The 14,060-nt window shown below is 38.8% G+C and overlaps 3 protein-coding genes across 3 annotated transcripts; 2 read left to right on the forward strand and 1 right to left on the reverse strand.

Annotated features, from left to right (window-relative positions):
* The first annotated feature begins 249 nt into the window (after positions 1–249).
* On the forward strand, positions 250–4,823 carry LOC111007143 (putative alpha,alpha-trehalose-phosphate synthase [UDP-forming] 9). Its single transcript, XM_022279371.2, has 5 exons — positions 250–525; positions 648–712; positions 1,502–3,555; positions 3,641–3,914; positions 4,001–4,823. The coding sequence occupies exons 3-5, from the start codon at positions 1,586–1,588 to the stop codon at positions 4,322–4,324; spliced, it is 2,568 nt and encodes an 855-aa protein (XP_022135063.1). The 5' UTR covers positions 250–525; positions 648–712; positions 1,502–1,585; the 3' UTR covers positions 4,325–4,823.
* Positions 4,824–8,426: 3,603 nt separating this feature from the next.
* Positions 8,427–9,351, forward strand: LOC148210539 (uncharacterized). Its single transcript, XM_088125561.1, has one exon. It carries the CDS (start codon positions 8,456–8,458, stop codon positions 9,011–9,013), a length of 558 nt encoding a protein of 185 aa, XP_087981687.1. The 5' UTR covers positions 8,427–8,455; the 3' UTR covers positions 9,014–9,351.
* Positions 9,352–9,544: 193 nt separating this feature from the next.
* Positions 9,545–13,693, reverse strand: RDR2 (RNA-dependent RNA polymerase 2). Its single transcript, XM_022279136.2, has 4 exons — positions 13,021–13,693; positions 10,968–12,868; positions 10,582–10,732; positions 9,545–10,477 (listed from the first exon to the last, which is right to left on the reverse strand). The coding sequence occupies exons 1-4, from the start codon at positions 13,552–13,554 to the stop codon at positions 9,695–9,697; spliced, it is 3,369 nt and encodes a 1,122-aa protein (XP_022134828.1). The 5' UTR covers positions 13,555–13,693; the 3' UTR covers positions 9,545–9,694.
* Positions 13,694–14,060: the final 367 nt, after the last annotated feature.

Raw genomic sequence — 14,060 nt, forward strand, 5'->3', positions numbered from 1 at the left:
GAGTAATAATGAAAATAGAAAAAGGGAAGTATAGTAATTAAAATAGAAAGGGAGGGGGAAAATGATGGAGATAATTGAGAAAAACAAATAACGAAAGGAGCAGTCCATAACGTACGACCAAACCATGGTTGTAATCCAACTGTCGTTTCTCTCTCTTCCTTTTTTTTTTGTTTCTCTCTCCTTTTTGACTTTATGGGTCTAAATCTCAATCCTGTTGTAAAGGGAAGGGGAGCTTCCTTCGTTGAACAAACCAACACAATTTGACAAAATCCCCCAAACGGAACTCTCTTCTCCTTCGCTTCTCCATTTTCCCCATTAATTCCCCTTTATCCAATTTCTCTCCCCCCATTTCCATTTAATTCCATTTTCTTACCCATAAAATCTCCTCTCCAACTTTCCAACCTAATCCCCCTTCTCAATCTCACTTTTTATACTCACCCTCTTCCTTTCTTCTCTCTGTCTCTGTAATGGCGCCTCCTCTGCCTCTGTTTTCCTTCCATGGAAGCATCGCAAAATAGGATCCCAGTTTGTGTTTTCTTCTCTTACTCCCTTTATTTGCCCCAGTGACGAATACCCTTTTCGTTTTTCTTCAAACGGCTCCTGATTTTCTCTTTAACTTGTTTTCCACGCTCTCTCTTCCCCCACAGGAATTTCAGGGCATTTTAAGAAGAATCGCCTAAGGTTTATTCGGGATTCTCCGTTCTGATTTCAGGTAACTTTGCTTGTTGTCTCTTCTTTGAACTGTTGGGATTGTTTTTGTTTGTTTGTTTTGGGCTCGCTGAAGGGGCTGTGGATTGCCTCTCTGTTTTTCCTTTTTTTCTCTTTTGTTGTTATTTTCCCAGTAAACAAACAGATGGGTTGTGGATGGATGGATGGATGATCTGGAAATCCAAGAATTGGGATTTGTTTATTGTTTCCTTTTTCTTTTAGTTAAAAGGTGAACTGCAATAATTATACACTATCTTTTGAGTGAGGATTTCAGTAACTTGAAGATAAGGATAAGTGCATAACCATTTGTCATTTGTCCTTATCTTGTGTTTGAATTTTAAATTCATGTTGTCGGTATTGTTTCATTAAAAAGTTGATCTAATAACGACCGAAACTTTTCTCTCTTGTTTTTTTTTTCCTTCTGGAAGAAGGGAAAAAAAAAGTTGAAGAAGAAGAAGGTTTTCTTGCACTTCAATTGTCCTGCCCTTTTTAAGATTTTGAATCTTACTGTTGGTTTGAGATTAGCCCTTCAAATATCAGGATGATTACCTTAATCTCTTCTGTTTAGTTGACTTGTTTAGAAGATAAGTATATTGGAATTTGGAAGCCAATGGCTATTAAGTCGTTGATTTATTGCTAAAACTTGATTGAGAAATATTATATACACTAATCTTCAAACTTGTCTCTGTGGTTATGGGTTGTTATCGAAGACTTCTTTGTTTTCTGTATTATTATAAAAGAAAAAACAAGAGACAAGGGTTAAGATTTTCCTACATTTTTATTTTGCCTTCAGGTTCTTGCACAGCCGGAAAGGAGTTTTCTGTTTGTAGCATAGATCGATAATCGATAGCTAGGAACAAGCAGATCATTGACTGTCATGCTGTCAAGTTCTTGCTTGAGTTTGTTAGAGTTATCATCAGTGGATATGCTGGATTTTCCCCATACACCGAGAACTGTTCCGCGGGTGATGACTGCTTCGGGAATATTTTCTGATAAGGAAAAAGATTTAGAAGTTTCCTCATCGAGATCCCGTGGGAGAAAAATAATAGTGGCAAATTTCCTTCCTCTCCATGCTAAAAAGGATCCGGATTCTGGGAAATGGGTCTTCAGTTTTGATGAGGATTCGCTTCTTCTTCAACTTAAGGATGGCTTCTCCTCTGATGTAGATGTTATATATGTTGGATCGTTAAAGGTTGATGTCGATGTCCGAGAACAAGATGAGGTTTCTCAAAGACTGTTGGAGGAGTTCAACTGTGCACCGACTTTCATTCCTCCGCAGCTTCAGAAACAGTTCTATCATGGATTCTGCAAACAACATTTGTGGCCGATTTTTCACTACATGATGCCAATTTCCCCTTACCACGGTACACGGTTTGATCGGCGTCTTTGGCAGGCGTATCTTTCTGCCAACAAAAGGTTTGCAGATAAAGTTATGGAGGTAATCAATCTGGAAGAAGATTATGTATGGATTCATGACTACCACCTTATGGTTCTCCCTACTTTTTTGAGAAAACGTTACAGTCGAATTAAGCTTGGATTCTTCCTTCATAGCTTGTTTCCCTCATCAGAAATCTACCGAACTCTGCCCGTCAGAGACGAGATTTTGAAGGCATTACTAAATGCAGACCTAATTGGTTTCCATACATTCGATTATGCTCGCCATTTTCTGTCTTGCTGTAGTAGACTGCTTGGTCTGGAGTATGAATCCAAACGAGGCTATCTCACGCTCGAGTATTTTGGCCGTACGATATACATCAAGATTTTGCCTGTTGGAGTTCATATGGGTCGACTTGAATCTGCATTAAATCAACCCCAAACTTCAATCAAGGCCAAGGAAATCAAAGAAGATCTCCAAGGAAAGAAGGTTATTCTTGGTGTTGATGACATGGACATATTTAAAGGTATTGGTCTTAAGTTATTAGCTATGGAACAGCTCCTGAACCAGCATCCCGAGTTACGGGGCAATCTTGTCCTGGTGCAAATTCTAAATCCAGCACGGAGCAATGGGAACGACGTTCAGGAAGCGAAAAGGGAAACTTATGAGATAACCAAAAGAATCAATAAGGCCTTCGGTTTTCCGGGATATGAACCTGTAATCTTGATTGATCATCCTATTCCTCCTGATGAGAAGATTGCGTATTATGTACTAGCAGAGTGCTGCATTGTAAATGCTCTCAGGGATGGTATGAACTTAGTTCCATATGAGTACATTGTTTGCCGACAGGGAACTTCACAAATGGATGAAGTTTTGGAAGTCTCCCCAAGTTCTCCTCGTACCAGCACGCTTGTCGTGTCGGAATTTATAGGTTGTTCGCCATCTCTAAGTGGTGCGATCAGGGTGAACCCATGGGATTTTGATGCTGTAGCTGATGCACTTTATGTGGCTGTCACTATGCCTGCTTTAGAGAAGCAACTGAGGCACGAAAAGCACTACCGATACGTTAGCTCTCATGATGTCGCTTACTGGGCTCGCAGTTTCTCGCAAGATTTGGAGCGAGCATGCCGAGAACACTACAGTAAACGCTGCTGGGGCATTGGTTTTGGTTTAAGCTTCAGAATTTTGTCACTTTCTCCAAGTTTCAGGAAGCTTTCCATTGAACATATTGGCTCTGCATATCGAAGCGCTTCTAGGAGGGCGATTTTTTTGGATTACGATGGGACCGTGGTTTCCCAAGCTTCGTTGGTCAAATCCCCGTCTCCTGAAGTCATTTCCATCCTGAACAATCTTTGCATGGATTCAAAGAATACTGTGTTTATAGTCAGTGGTAGGGGGAAGGATTCTCTTGGTCCATGGTTCGATTCGTGTAAGAATCTTGGTATCGCTGCTGAACACGGATACTACTTGAGGTAAGGAAGTTACTAATCGATTTCCCAGTCGTATAATCTATGTCCTCCGTGTCGATTCTTATATCATGTCTTGATGTATTTATAGGTGGAATAGGGACTCTGATTGGGAAGTTAGTCCATTAGCTGAAAACTTTGGTTGGAAAAGAATAGCAGAACCTGTGATGAAACTATATACTGAGGCAACCGATGGCTCATACATAGAGACCAAGGACAGTGCCTTGGTATGGCACCATCAAGATGCCGATCCTTATTTCGGTTCGTGCCAGGCCATGGAACTTCTGGATCACCTTGAAAACGTTCTTGCCAATGAACCTGTAGTTGCCAAAAGAGGCCAGCAGATCGTTGAAGTAAAACCACAGGTATTTACAGCTTCTACTCACTCCTAACTCAGCTTTCCGTTTCGGTTTTCATGGAGGCAAGTAATCGTTTTATGCTATTGTTGCAGGGTGTGACTAAAGGATTAGTTGCTGAAAGAGTTCTTGACACAATGATCAGCTCTGAGAAAGCACCCGACTTTGTGATGTGCATTGGAGACGATCGATCCGACGAAGACATGTTCGAGAGCATATTGAGTAGAAGCTATAGCTCATCTCTTGTTACTCCTCCCAAAATATTTGCCTGCACCGTGGGGCAAAAGCCTAGCAAAGCCAAATACTATTTAGACGATACCGCTGATGTTTTGACCTTGCTTCAAAGCCTGGCCACCCCTTCTAACCGTAAATCGAGGTCGAGTTTTGAAACTCGTGTTTTGTTCGAGGATGATGTTTGATGCTGAAGATTCCATCTCTTGTTGCACTTACATTGAGCCAGAGTTCTTGAGATGGGAATGCTTGTTACTTTCGATTCTCTTTTTCCATCCTTCACAGATCAGACCGGAGATCGATCCTCCACGGAGTCGGGATCATCTCTTTCATTTGAGATCACCCGATTCTTTGCCACTGTCACGGTGCCAATGGATTCAGATTCAGGAAGATGACTGGAGTGAGTTGGTTTGGTGGTGTAAATAACTGCGCATTCACGACACGCGTTCTTCGCTTCTCCCCGATCCGGGAAGTAGCAGAACAAGATCAACTGGAACCTAGGAACGGTATAAAGTTGTTTTCCCTTTCCTTTTCTTTTTTTTCTTTTTTTTTTTTTTGACAGATATATAGTGAACAAGTTTCAGATACAAATTACAATTAGCCATAGGTTTGTACAATTGAACTGGTCTAGTTCCTACAGGATAACCATTCTTTTTATAAAAATGTTCATGTTCATGTTCTTAGAAATGTTTTCACTACGTGACAACCATTCTTATTCAGAATGCAACTGGAGAACTAAATAAGAAAATTTTGTTTAAACAATTTGTAGTCATTGAATCCCTCTTGAATTCTCTCCATTTCCCTCCGTCTTCCTCTCGAGAGTGGAGAACCCGTGCCTTCCAATGCTCTGTGACATCTCGATCTTCTTTTCACTGCAATTGCACGATGATCATTGGCTTCTTCTTCTGTTCCTGCTTTTCGACGCATGAGGAATTCCATCGCCATTGATAATTCCCCCCTTAGAGACCCTCAGAAACCGAATCAAGTGCGTTTTCTGGTTTTCATTGCAGTTTTCTAGGGCATTGCGATTCGAATCATTCTCTTTCTCGTTACAGAGCGTCGTCTTCTTCTCGTTGTACGATCATACATCCTTCGATACACCTTATACGGTTCTAGGTTTCCATTTCTCCCTACGGATCAGAGGTATGAACATGTGCTGCGGTATTGCATTGGATATTGCATTGTTCGATTGAATTTCTAAACCGGATTGACGAGTCTTGATTTCTATCTTATTTGGTTGGAATTGTGAACAGATGTTTGCAGTGATGACGAGCTATGCAGATTCCATGAAAGCATTACTTTCAAGAATCAAAATCATTCACAAACACTCCAATGCAATGCGTATGTTGAGCAATTTCCTTCGTAGTTAAGTTCATTATTGAGTTTGTGAAAATTAATTTGATGAAAATGAAGAGAAAATTAAAATGTGTGTTAAGACTTAAGAAGAGAATGGTAATGATTTGTTTGTTGACGCTGTTGCTTCAATCCAACACAAGGCCTGCCTGTGGAGCCTCTAATCAAACTCATAAGTTGGTGTGATTCTTTGCTTTCATATCACTTTCTCTGCTCACCTTTGTTTTCAACTCACTAATGTTTTGCTTTCCCATTTTTACTCAAGTTTCTAACCTGTTTAGTTAACTATTTTTTTAGTATAGTACTGTCAGGACAGAACTATGTTCGTGTTGGTAGAAGTTGTTTTAGTCTACGATGACCTGATATGTTTTAGGAATAATTAAAGTTATTTTTCCCTTAAAAGTCACCCATTTGTAAAACATGGATCAATGAGCTTAAAATTTTACAAATCAAGTTGCAACGACGTGTTTGCCAATGTTCTTGTTTCTTGATTGAAAAGCATAATTGCCTTTGGTAATGGTTTTTGTTTCTTTGTTCTTTCTTTTAGAAAAAAGGAAATAGAAATATGTTTGATAATTTTTTTTTCTCTAAAATTGTAATTTAAAAAAGTAGGTAAAAAGGTTTTGCGGGAACTCCATCCTTTTGAAGATTTTACTTTAATTAAATGTTCGTGTTTCTCAAAAAATTTTAAAATGAACTTCTCTTTGTTGTTCGACACCAGACGTTGTAGAATCAAGTGGCTGTTCCGTGAGATTCACTAAGGTACACATAAATTGGTCCAAACACTCACGGATATATTAAAAAAAAGTTGAAATTAGAATTGAGAAATAGAAAATGTTACTAAACATGTTTAATTTTTTTTTTAAATTGTATAAAATAGTTGGTCGGCAGGATAGCCATTCAATTTGAGAAAATAAATCCATTGGGTAAGATTTTTCCTTCCAATTTTGTTTAGAAATGCTTTTCAAGTTAGGTTTTTTTTTTCCTTTTTAATTTTTTTGTGTACATATGATAGTTAGCTCATAGTTGCCTTTATAGCCTGAAAAGGAATAAAATCCAGTTATAGCATTTGTAGCATTTATGGCATTTATATTTGATACGCATTTTTATTTTTGTTAATTTAAAATGACAAGTTTCTTCATTATTTTTTTTCCAACATTAAGGATTCAAATGTCATTTTATTCATGTAATTCAAACTAAATAGTTGGATTTAAAAATAAAAAATAAAAAATATTCATTAGAGCTGGTAACTATTTTTGTTCCTTCTTTCTGTTTTTTAGAAAGTTTTCAAAATTATGTAAAAGAATTTTAAATAAAAAAAATCAAGTTTTTTAGGGCTCGTTTGGTAATGTTCTCGTTTTCTGTTTTTCGTTTCATGTTTCATGTTTCGAACTTTTTTATAGAACTAGAAACATGAATATATTTGGTAACCCTTATGTTTCATATTTCTTGAAAAAATGAAATATAAACAAAATATCTTTGATAACTATTTCTTATTTTTTGTTACTATTTTTACTTCTTTTAGTACAATAACTTGTGGGGATGAGGACTCAAACCATGCATTCTTGATCAGAAATATACGTGTTTACTCAAATTAGTTTATTTTTATTTTGAGTTAAAATAAAATTTAGTAGATATAACATATACTCGAAGAAGCTCATTCATTAAAAATAATATAATTTACGATATAAATTTCTTTGATATAAATTCTAAATTATTAACTTTAAATGAATAATACTTTTTAAAATATTTTTAATTTTAAAAAAAAATTATTTCATTAAAAAAATAGAAAGTATAAAAATAATAAAATATAAAACAACCAAAAAATGTAAAATATAAAATAACAGAAAATGTAAAAACATAGAAAATAAAAAATAAAAAAGTAAAAATATATATAAAATGTAAAAAAACTGAAGAAAAGTATAAAATATAAAAACATTTAAACATATTAGAAAAGAAATAATGTCTTGTTATTCACGAGGTTCGAACAATAGACCAAGGAGCTAGTAAGGACTTACCGGCACCTGCATAAACTATTATAATTTTATTGCACAATATTTTATTATTTAATCGACCGAAAGACTGAAACGGGAAAAATGAAATTATTTTTTATAATTTCTAAAATTAACATTTTTTTAAAAACGTTTTTTAAAATTTAGAAACTAGAAATAGAATGGTTTATCAAAGTACATGTCTCTTTAAAAAAATAGAAATAAAAGACAAGAAACATATGCGTTTAACAAATGAGCCATTCCTTTTTTTTTTTCTATTTCTAATTTTTCTCAAAATGTAAATAAAAATATTTATTTTGTCACTCTTAACTTATAAAATACATAATTAATATATTAAAAAGTAAATATTAATTTTAGAAAACTAAAAACGACAAATTGTTACCAAATGCATAGAGAAACAGAAAGAGAGAGAGAGAGAGAAAAAAAAACAAAGAATGTTACCAAAGGCCGAACCGGCTTTTAATGTTCTGATTCTGAAAACTAAAATAATTTATACAAAGTTTTTAAAAAAATCTGTAGAAATATACAACAAAACGTCTTGTCGTCCAAAATATTTAATACACGCCAGCAAACAGTCTCTCTCAAGGACGATACGTCGTCATCCTCTGCAAGTGCAAAGTGGATGACGACACGTCGGCCGTATTTAAAATGCTCTTCACATAATCACCGTTGATCTCGAAAATGGGACCCACATTAATTTGGCGGTAGTTCACAACGGAGCTCGGGTCCCACCAGTCGCACCCGCTTAGCCTGCTCCCGAAGCAGCAGATTATAATCCTCGCTTCCCTCCAAACAACAGCTCGAACGTCAGTGGATAAACTCGAACGACCGGTAACTCCCGGTTGGGATTTGCGTCGTCTTTCGTTAAAAATTTGTTCATCCACCGGAAGTTTCCGGTGACGAGTCATAGCTGGTTTCAGTTCTTCTATTTGTTTGTGGTGTATAAAACTGTAAATGATACCCTCCCGGACCCGGAGGCGGAGATCCCACGGCCGTAGAATTCCGATGATGACCCGTACCGATGCAGAGGAGCCGCCTTGTGAAGCAGATAAAACCAATGCTCTCTTGCCGACCACCAGCTGCGGCTGCTTCCGTGTTTCGTGCTTCGGATCTCGCCGTCCGGCCGCCGCCGGGCCGTCCTGGTGGGAGCGGATTCGGGCGTCGCAGGTTCACGGCGAGGGGCGGTGGTGGACGCGAGGCGTCAGAGTTCTCTTGAAGCTCCGTGAGTGGTCGGAGATTGTCGCTGGGCCGAGATGGAAGACTTTCATCCGCCGATTTAATCGCAATCGGAGTTCTGGTGCTACTAGGCCTGGGAAATTCCAGTACGATCCGTTGAGTTACGCCATGAATTTCGACGAGGGTTCGAGGGAGATTGGGGAATTGGACGACGACATCGATGACTTCAATGGCTTCCGGAATTTCTCCTCTCGGTACGCTTCGATTCCGGCGCCGATGAAGTCCGGAGGAGCGGCGGTCTTTGGCAAGGATGTTTCGATTTCAACCGTCGTGTAAAGGTGTGCTGTGTCTACTAACATGCGCCTTCTTTTTCTGCTGTTACTGTCCACACATTGGCCGGGAAGGTAAACCGCCTGACATCAACGGCGGCGCCACCCCCACTAGATTTTCCAAGTAAATACATGTTCGAGTTAATTTTGGGATTTTCTTTTTCCTTCTTCTAATGGGATCGGTTGTGCATAAGGACGAGGACCAATGTACAATACAATTAGAGGGGTTTTTTTTAATTATTCTTTGATATTAAATTATATCCTTCCTAGTAGGGTATATAATAATATTGATTAGGGGTTTGCCTGTTTAAAGTGGGGTAATAAAAAGGCCATACAATGTTTGTATATGCTGTGTCTTCATATAGATTGGAAAGGATGAACAGATGCTGTAGTGGGCTATGACACTTTTTTCCCCTTGTTTTCACTGTGCTGCAATGGGATTGGTTTTTCGTGGGAGAGACAATATAGAAAGCAACTTTAAATTTAGGTGGCCTGTCCTTTCAATCCTTTCCATGGGAAGGGAATGGGGAACAAAAGAAGCAAGAAGAATTGCTGTTTGATTCAAGATATCTAAAAATCTCCATAAAGATTGAAAATTAGTACTATGGATTAGGACTGTGTTAGCCAGAGTTTAAAAAGATAGGATTTCCTAGAGCAATTAATGACATGTTTGGCTACATACAAACAGCTAGCAGTTTCTTTCTTCTGCTTGATGTCTTTTGGAGTTCATTGCCTTTATGTTGAGTAGAACATCAGAGACAGTCCATGGGAAGCTAAAGTAAAACATGTCTTCTTTGAAGTAAGAAGGGTGATAAGTTACATGATACCATGCTGAGGCCATCGGCTTGTGTTCGTGTGGGGCGCAGCTGTTCTCGAACCATTCTCTGACTTCCTTCCGTAGGGTCTTTACTGAAATCAAAATCCGGTCCTTCATATCTCCATACTTGCGATTGTCACGTTGCAGATAAGATGCTCGATTTCGAAGATCGCCCATCAATAACTCGTCTTCATACTCTGCTCCATAGTAGTTCATCAAAATGCTCATTTTCTCAGTGTACATGTCTTTGAAACTTTCAGCCATTTCGAGGAAAGTTTCAAAGCCATCCACTTCAAGATCACAATCATAAATTGCTCTAGCCGTCTCCTCTGACCACACAAGTCTTGACCTTTCTCGCTCAATTGACTTAACAGCAGCCCTGTAGAGTTTACCTAATACATTACTGGATATGTACATTGGTTTATCAAATCTCTCCATGAAATCTGGAAACTCCCTAGGTTTTAGAACGCGAGGCATCTCGGCTGGTGCTCCCGTCTTTGCAAAATCAACTGCCATGGAGTGCAGCGTTGCCAGTTCTAAACATTTTGAGCTTATGGCTTTTTTCGGCTCTCGGTCAGCATGAACTAAATGTGCAGTAGAAATGGCACCTAATGTGTCGTTGATCATGTAATCTACAAAAAACTTCTGAATTTCCTGCAGATTTTGATGATCCAACGAACCAGAGGGAAAATGTTAACCACATTGTTGAGCTAATTTCTGTTTTGAATTTCATACGGCATAATTATAGTTTAACATACCTCTAATGTTACATCATGATCCATTATGCGTGGTCTCCGTCCTGTATAGTCCATCGGAGCTTCAGTTTTGGGTGGGATAAGATTTTCATCCCAACTTATGAAATACAGATCTCCATCAAGATCACCACCCGAGCATTCATTCGTATGTGGCCTGCAAAAAACTCAACAGTTACCGAGCATCGAATGAAATTCCCGCTTCCTTTGCTAAGGCTTTAGGCCCCTAGTGGCTTTGAAAAAATGGAAATTACTCGAAAAACCTCCTATCGATTCAGGGAAGATGTATTTAAACTTTAAAGAAGGATTAAATATATTGCAATAAGCTCAATCTAATTTAGAACTAATCCACAAAATGCATTAAACAATAACTTCAGCCTACAAAAACATACCTCTCTCCTTTCTGAGGAAATACAAGACAGTTCACCAATCCTTTCTCCTCTAGTTCCACATGGAAAATAGCTTCAAGAACCCTCACATCTCCTGGATGAAGACATGGATTTTTGGTAACAACTACCCTCCCGAGTAGTATAGACGTCGTCTCGTCTATCTTATGGAAATAGTTCTGATTCCTGTCCTGAAGCTCTGATTTTGTCAAGGTTATGCAGGCATAAACTTGGCCATAATTTAAAATACCAGTTTCGTCCAAGCAGCCGAGGAGAATCCGGCCCTTCGGTACAAATATTCTACACCTACTTCTTAAATCCGAAAACAGGTTCCAATAGTGTGCTTGAAGCATCATTGAGAGGTAGGGTTCAATATTAGGCTCATAACCGTGGTTTAACATCTGCACCAGAATGTTATCAGATTTGACCCCATTCAAATTTTCCAAGACGTCCAAAGCAGCTACTTTATTGGTCAGCATTCTCCCTAGAAGATGTAGTTGTTCTTGCTGCAATGCCTCGAAGCTTTCATCCTTCACTCCCAAAGTTGACAAAAGAGTAACGATCTCTCGATTTAAATAGCACGGCATGGAGTCGCTCCACTTGGTAACATTGAGCATCTTGTTCTTTGATTCGAATTTAAGCATGCTATCACGCAAAGATAGTTTACGGAAAGAATTACGATCAACAGCAATGACACCTTTGTATCCACCGTATCGAATTTGAAATGCAGAAGGGATATGATTCACTCCACACTTATCGGCTACTTGCCTTGCAAAGGAAAGTGAAATCTTTCCGATACCATCTGAGAAGCAATAGTCAATACCATCAGAATTCACTTCAATATCGGGTATGATCTCGACATCTTGTGAAGGAACAACAAGAGTTTGCATGGAAGAACTGAACAATTGACCCATCCTAGCTGCACATTTAGAAATGCTTCGAATCTTTTCGAAGCAACCCATCCACTGTCTAATTTCTTCAGCTTTCAAATTGTCATTAGAAGCGAACATCCAGACAGAGTTTGATCGGAGTTGACTAGCTGAGAAGGCCAAGAACTCAAACCGTTTTGCTCCAATAACAATGCCATCTCGAAGAATAGTCATTACCCGATGATAGATTTCCGTTCTGTAAGGTTTTGAGAAAATGCCCCGCTCTATACTCGTGGTAACGGCACCTGCAGGAAGCTTACTCCAGTCCTCTTCAACAAAAGTAACCCTCATAAAATCCGAAGCATATGATGCAAAGTTCTTCACAACATAATTTGAAGTCTCAAGCTCAGGTCCCAAACAATAAATCCTTGATGGGGTGACTAGGGCTCTATAACAATTCATCAAGTTATTGGACAACCTTTTTTGAGATGATGAAGGAAGATTCTTGCAGTTCCTTTTCAGAACATGTAATTGAGTCTTCAGAAACGACAACGGCTCGTAACAAATGAACTTCAGCTGGTGTAACTTCTGAAGTATATTCAAAGCAGTTTCAACACTTAAAGTGCTAAGGAAGTCAACCAGATCATTGTTGGCTGCAGCAAGGCTAATTTTTTGCATATGAACTAAAGAGTTGAGCTGATATTGAACCTCATACGCCAGATTAGAACCTAACCCAGATTTGATCAGAGGAACTATCTCTGAGGTAGAGCCAAATTCCTCACCCTCCTCTAACACAAAATCTTTCAGGTTTTCTTTGTAAAATGGGAAACTTGAAAAAACATCAGAAGCCTGCAAATCTTCTTCAATTTCCCAACAAAATGAAGTTGACTGACCTATCGATCTCATAGCAGAAAACTCTGTTGTCCTAACCCAAAGATAGTCATAATCCTCTTTGCAAAGACGGTACCGAGTGCTGCTGAATTTAGTAGCCATATTTGATCCAGAAATCTTCTTGTATATTCTCGGAACATACTTGAGCTGCAACAGGAAATAGAAACATGATTCATCATGAGATATTTTCAGGATAATACAAAGATTTATAAAGACATGAGTAGATAGTTTGATAGTTCTCTCTTCTCTCTGAAAACCCCTCAGATGAAATCATCACCACGGGCATTGTAGAAAATTACCTTTATGAGAAGGGCATTCAATTTCTCACCACCAAAAGAAAGGCCAGTAGATTCCAGAATTTCCTCAAACATAAGTTCGAGCTTGTAAGTCTCCCCTTGGTGGCATATCCAGAAATCGACCCTCCTCCTCTCGGGCATAACCCAGGCTTTGACTCCATCCCAGGACTCCAAAACACTCATCCGATTCTCTTTCAGCATAAAACCCACATGCAAACCCCCGTTGTGGGTCCTGTGTGTGGCGAGTACTGGCCTCACGACGATGTCGTCGTTGGTCTCTGAGAATCTGAGGTTGTGGGAGTTGAAGACGAGGTCGTGTTGGACGGAGAGAGACTGGGCTATGGATTTGGCGGCGAGAGTGGCGAACTGTACGCGACCGGAGCCGCGCGATTTCCAGTTCTTGCGTTCGGTGAAGATTTCGATGGCGAAGATGGAGTCGGGGCCCAATTTGGAGTTGAGAAAGGTGAGGAGGTCTTGGGCTATGGCGGATTCGGGAATGTTAGAGACCTTGAGAGTGGGCCTCTCCGGCTGAGCCATGGCCGGAGATGGCGGCAGATCCGCCGCCGACGAACTGGCCTAGCAGAGTTGGAAAGTCGGGGGGAGGAGTGTCAATGATGCGCGGAGTATTTCTTTCTTCCCTCTTCTTTCTTTTTTATTTTTTTAATTTTATTTTTATATTTGATTCGAATTTATTTTAGTTTTCATATTTGTTTTGAATCTTCCAATTTTTTTTCATTGGGATTGAGTTTGGAGTTAAGACTTGTATTTGTTAATTAATTTACATAAATCTTTTATACATGTCGGATACAAGAGGGTTCGAACCTAGATGTTGGGTGTTGATACCTTCGGACCTCTTGCTACTGTGCCAACACCCCAACCTCGTATGTACTGCCAGTGTGTGCCAACACTCCAACCTCGTGTCTACGTCATGTTAATACACATACTTCAATGTATATTATTTATTTGTTAAAAACAAAAGAAAGATTAAAATTAAAATAAATATATTCTTTTAAGCTTCATAAAGTAAAACAAAATTTATACAC

Source organism: Momordica charantia (genome assembly GCF_013281855.1).
Source record: "Momordica charantia cultivar OHB3-1 chromosome 6 unlocalized genomic scaffold, Mcharantia_2.0 BLBB01000006.1, whole genome shotgun sequence".
NCBI classification, from domain to species: domain Eukaryota; kingdom Viridiplantae; phylum Streptophyta; class Magnoliopsida; order Cucurbitales; family Cucurbitaceae; genus Momordica; species Momordica charantia.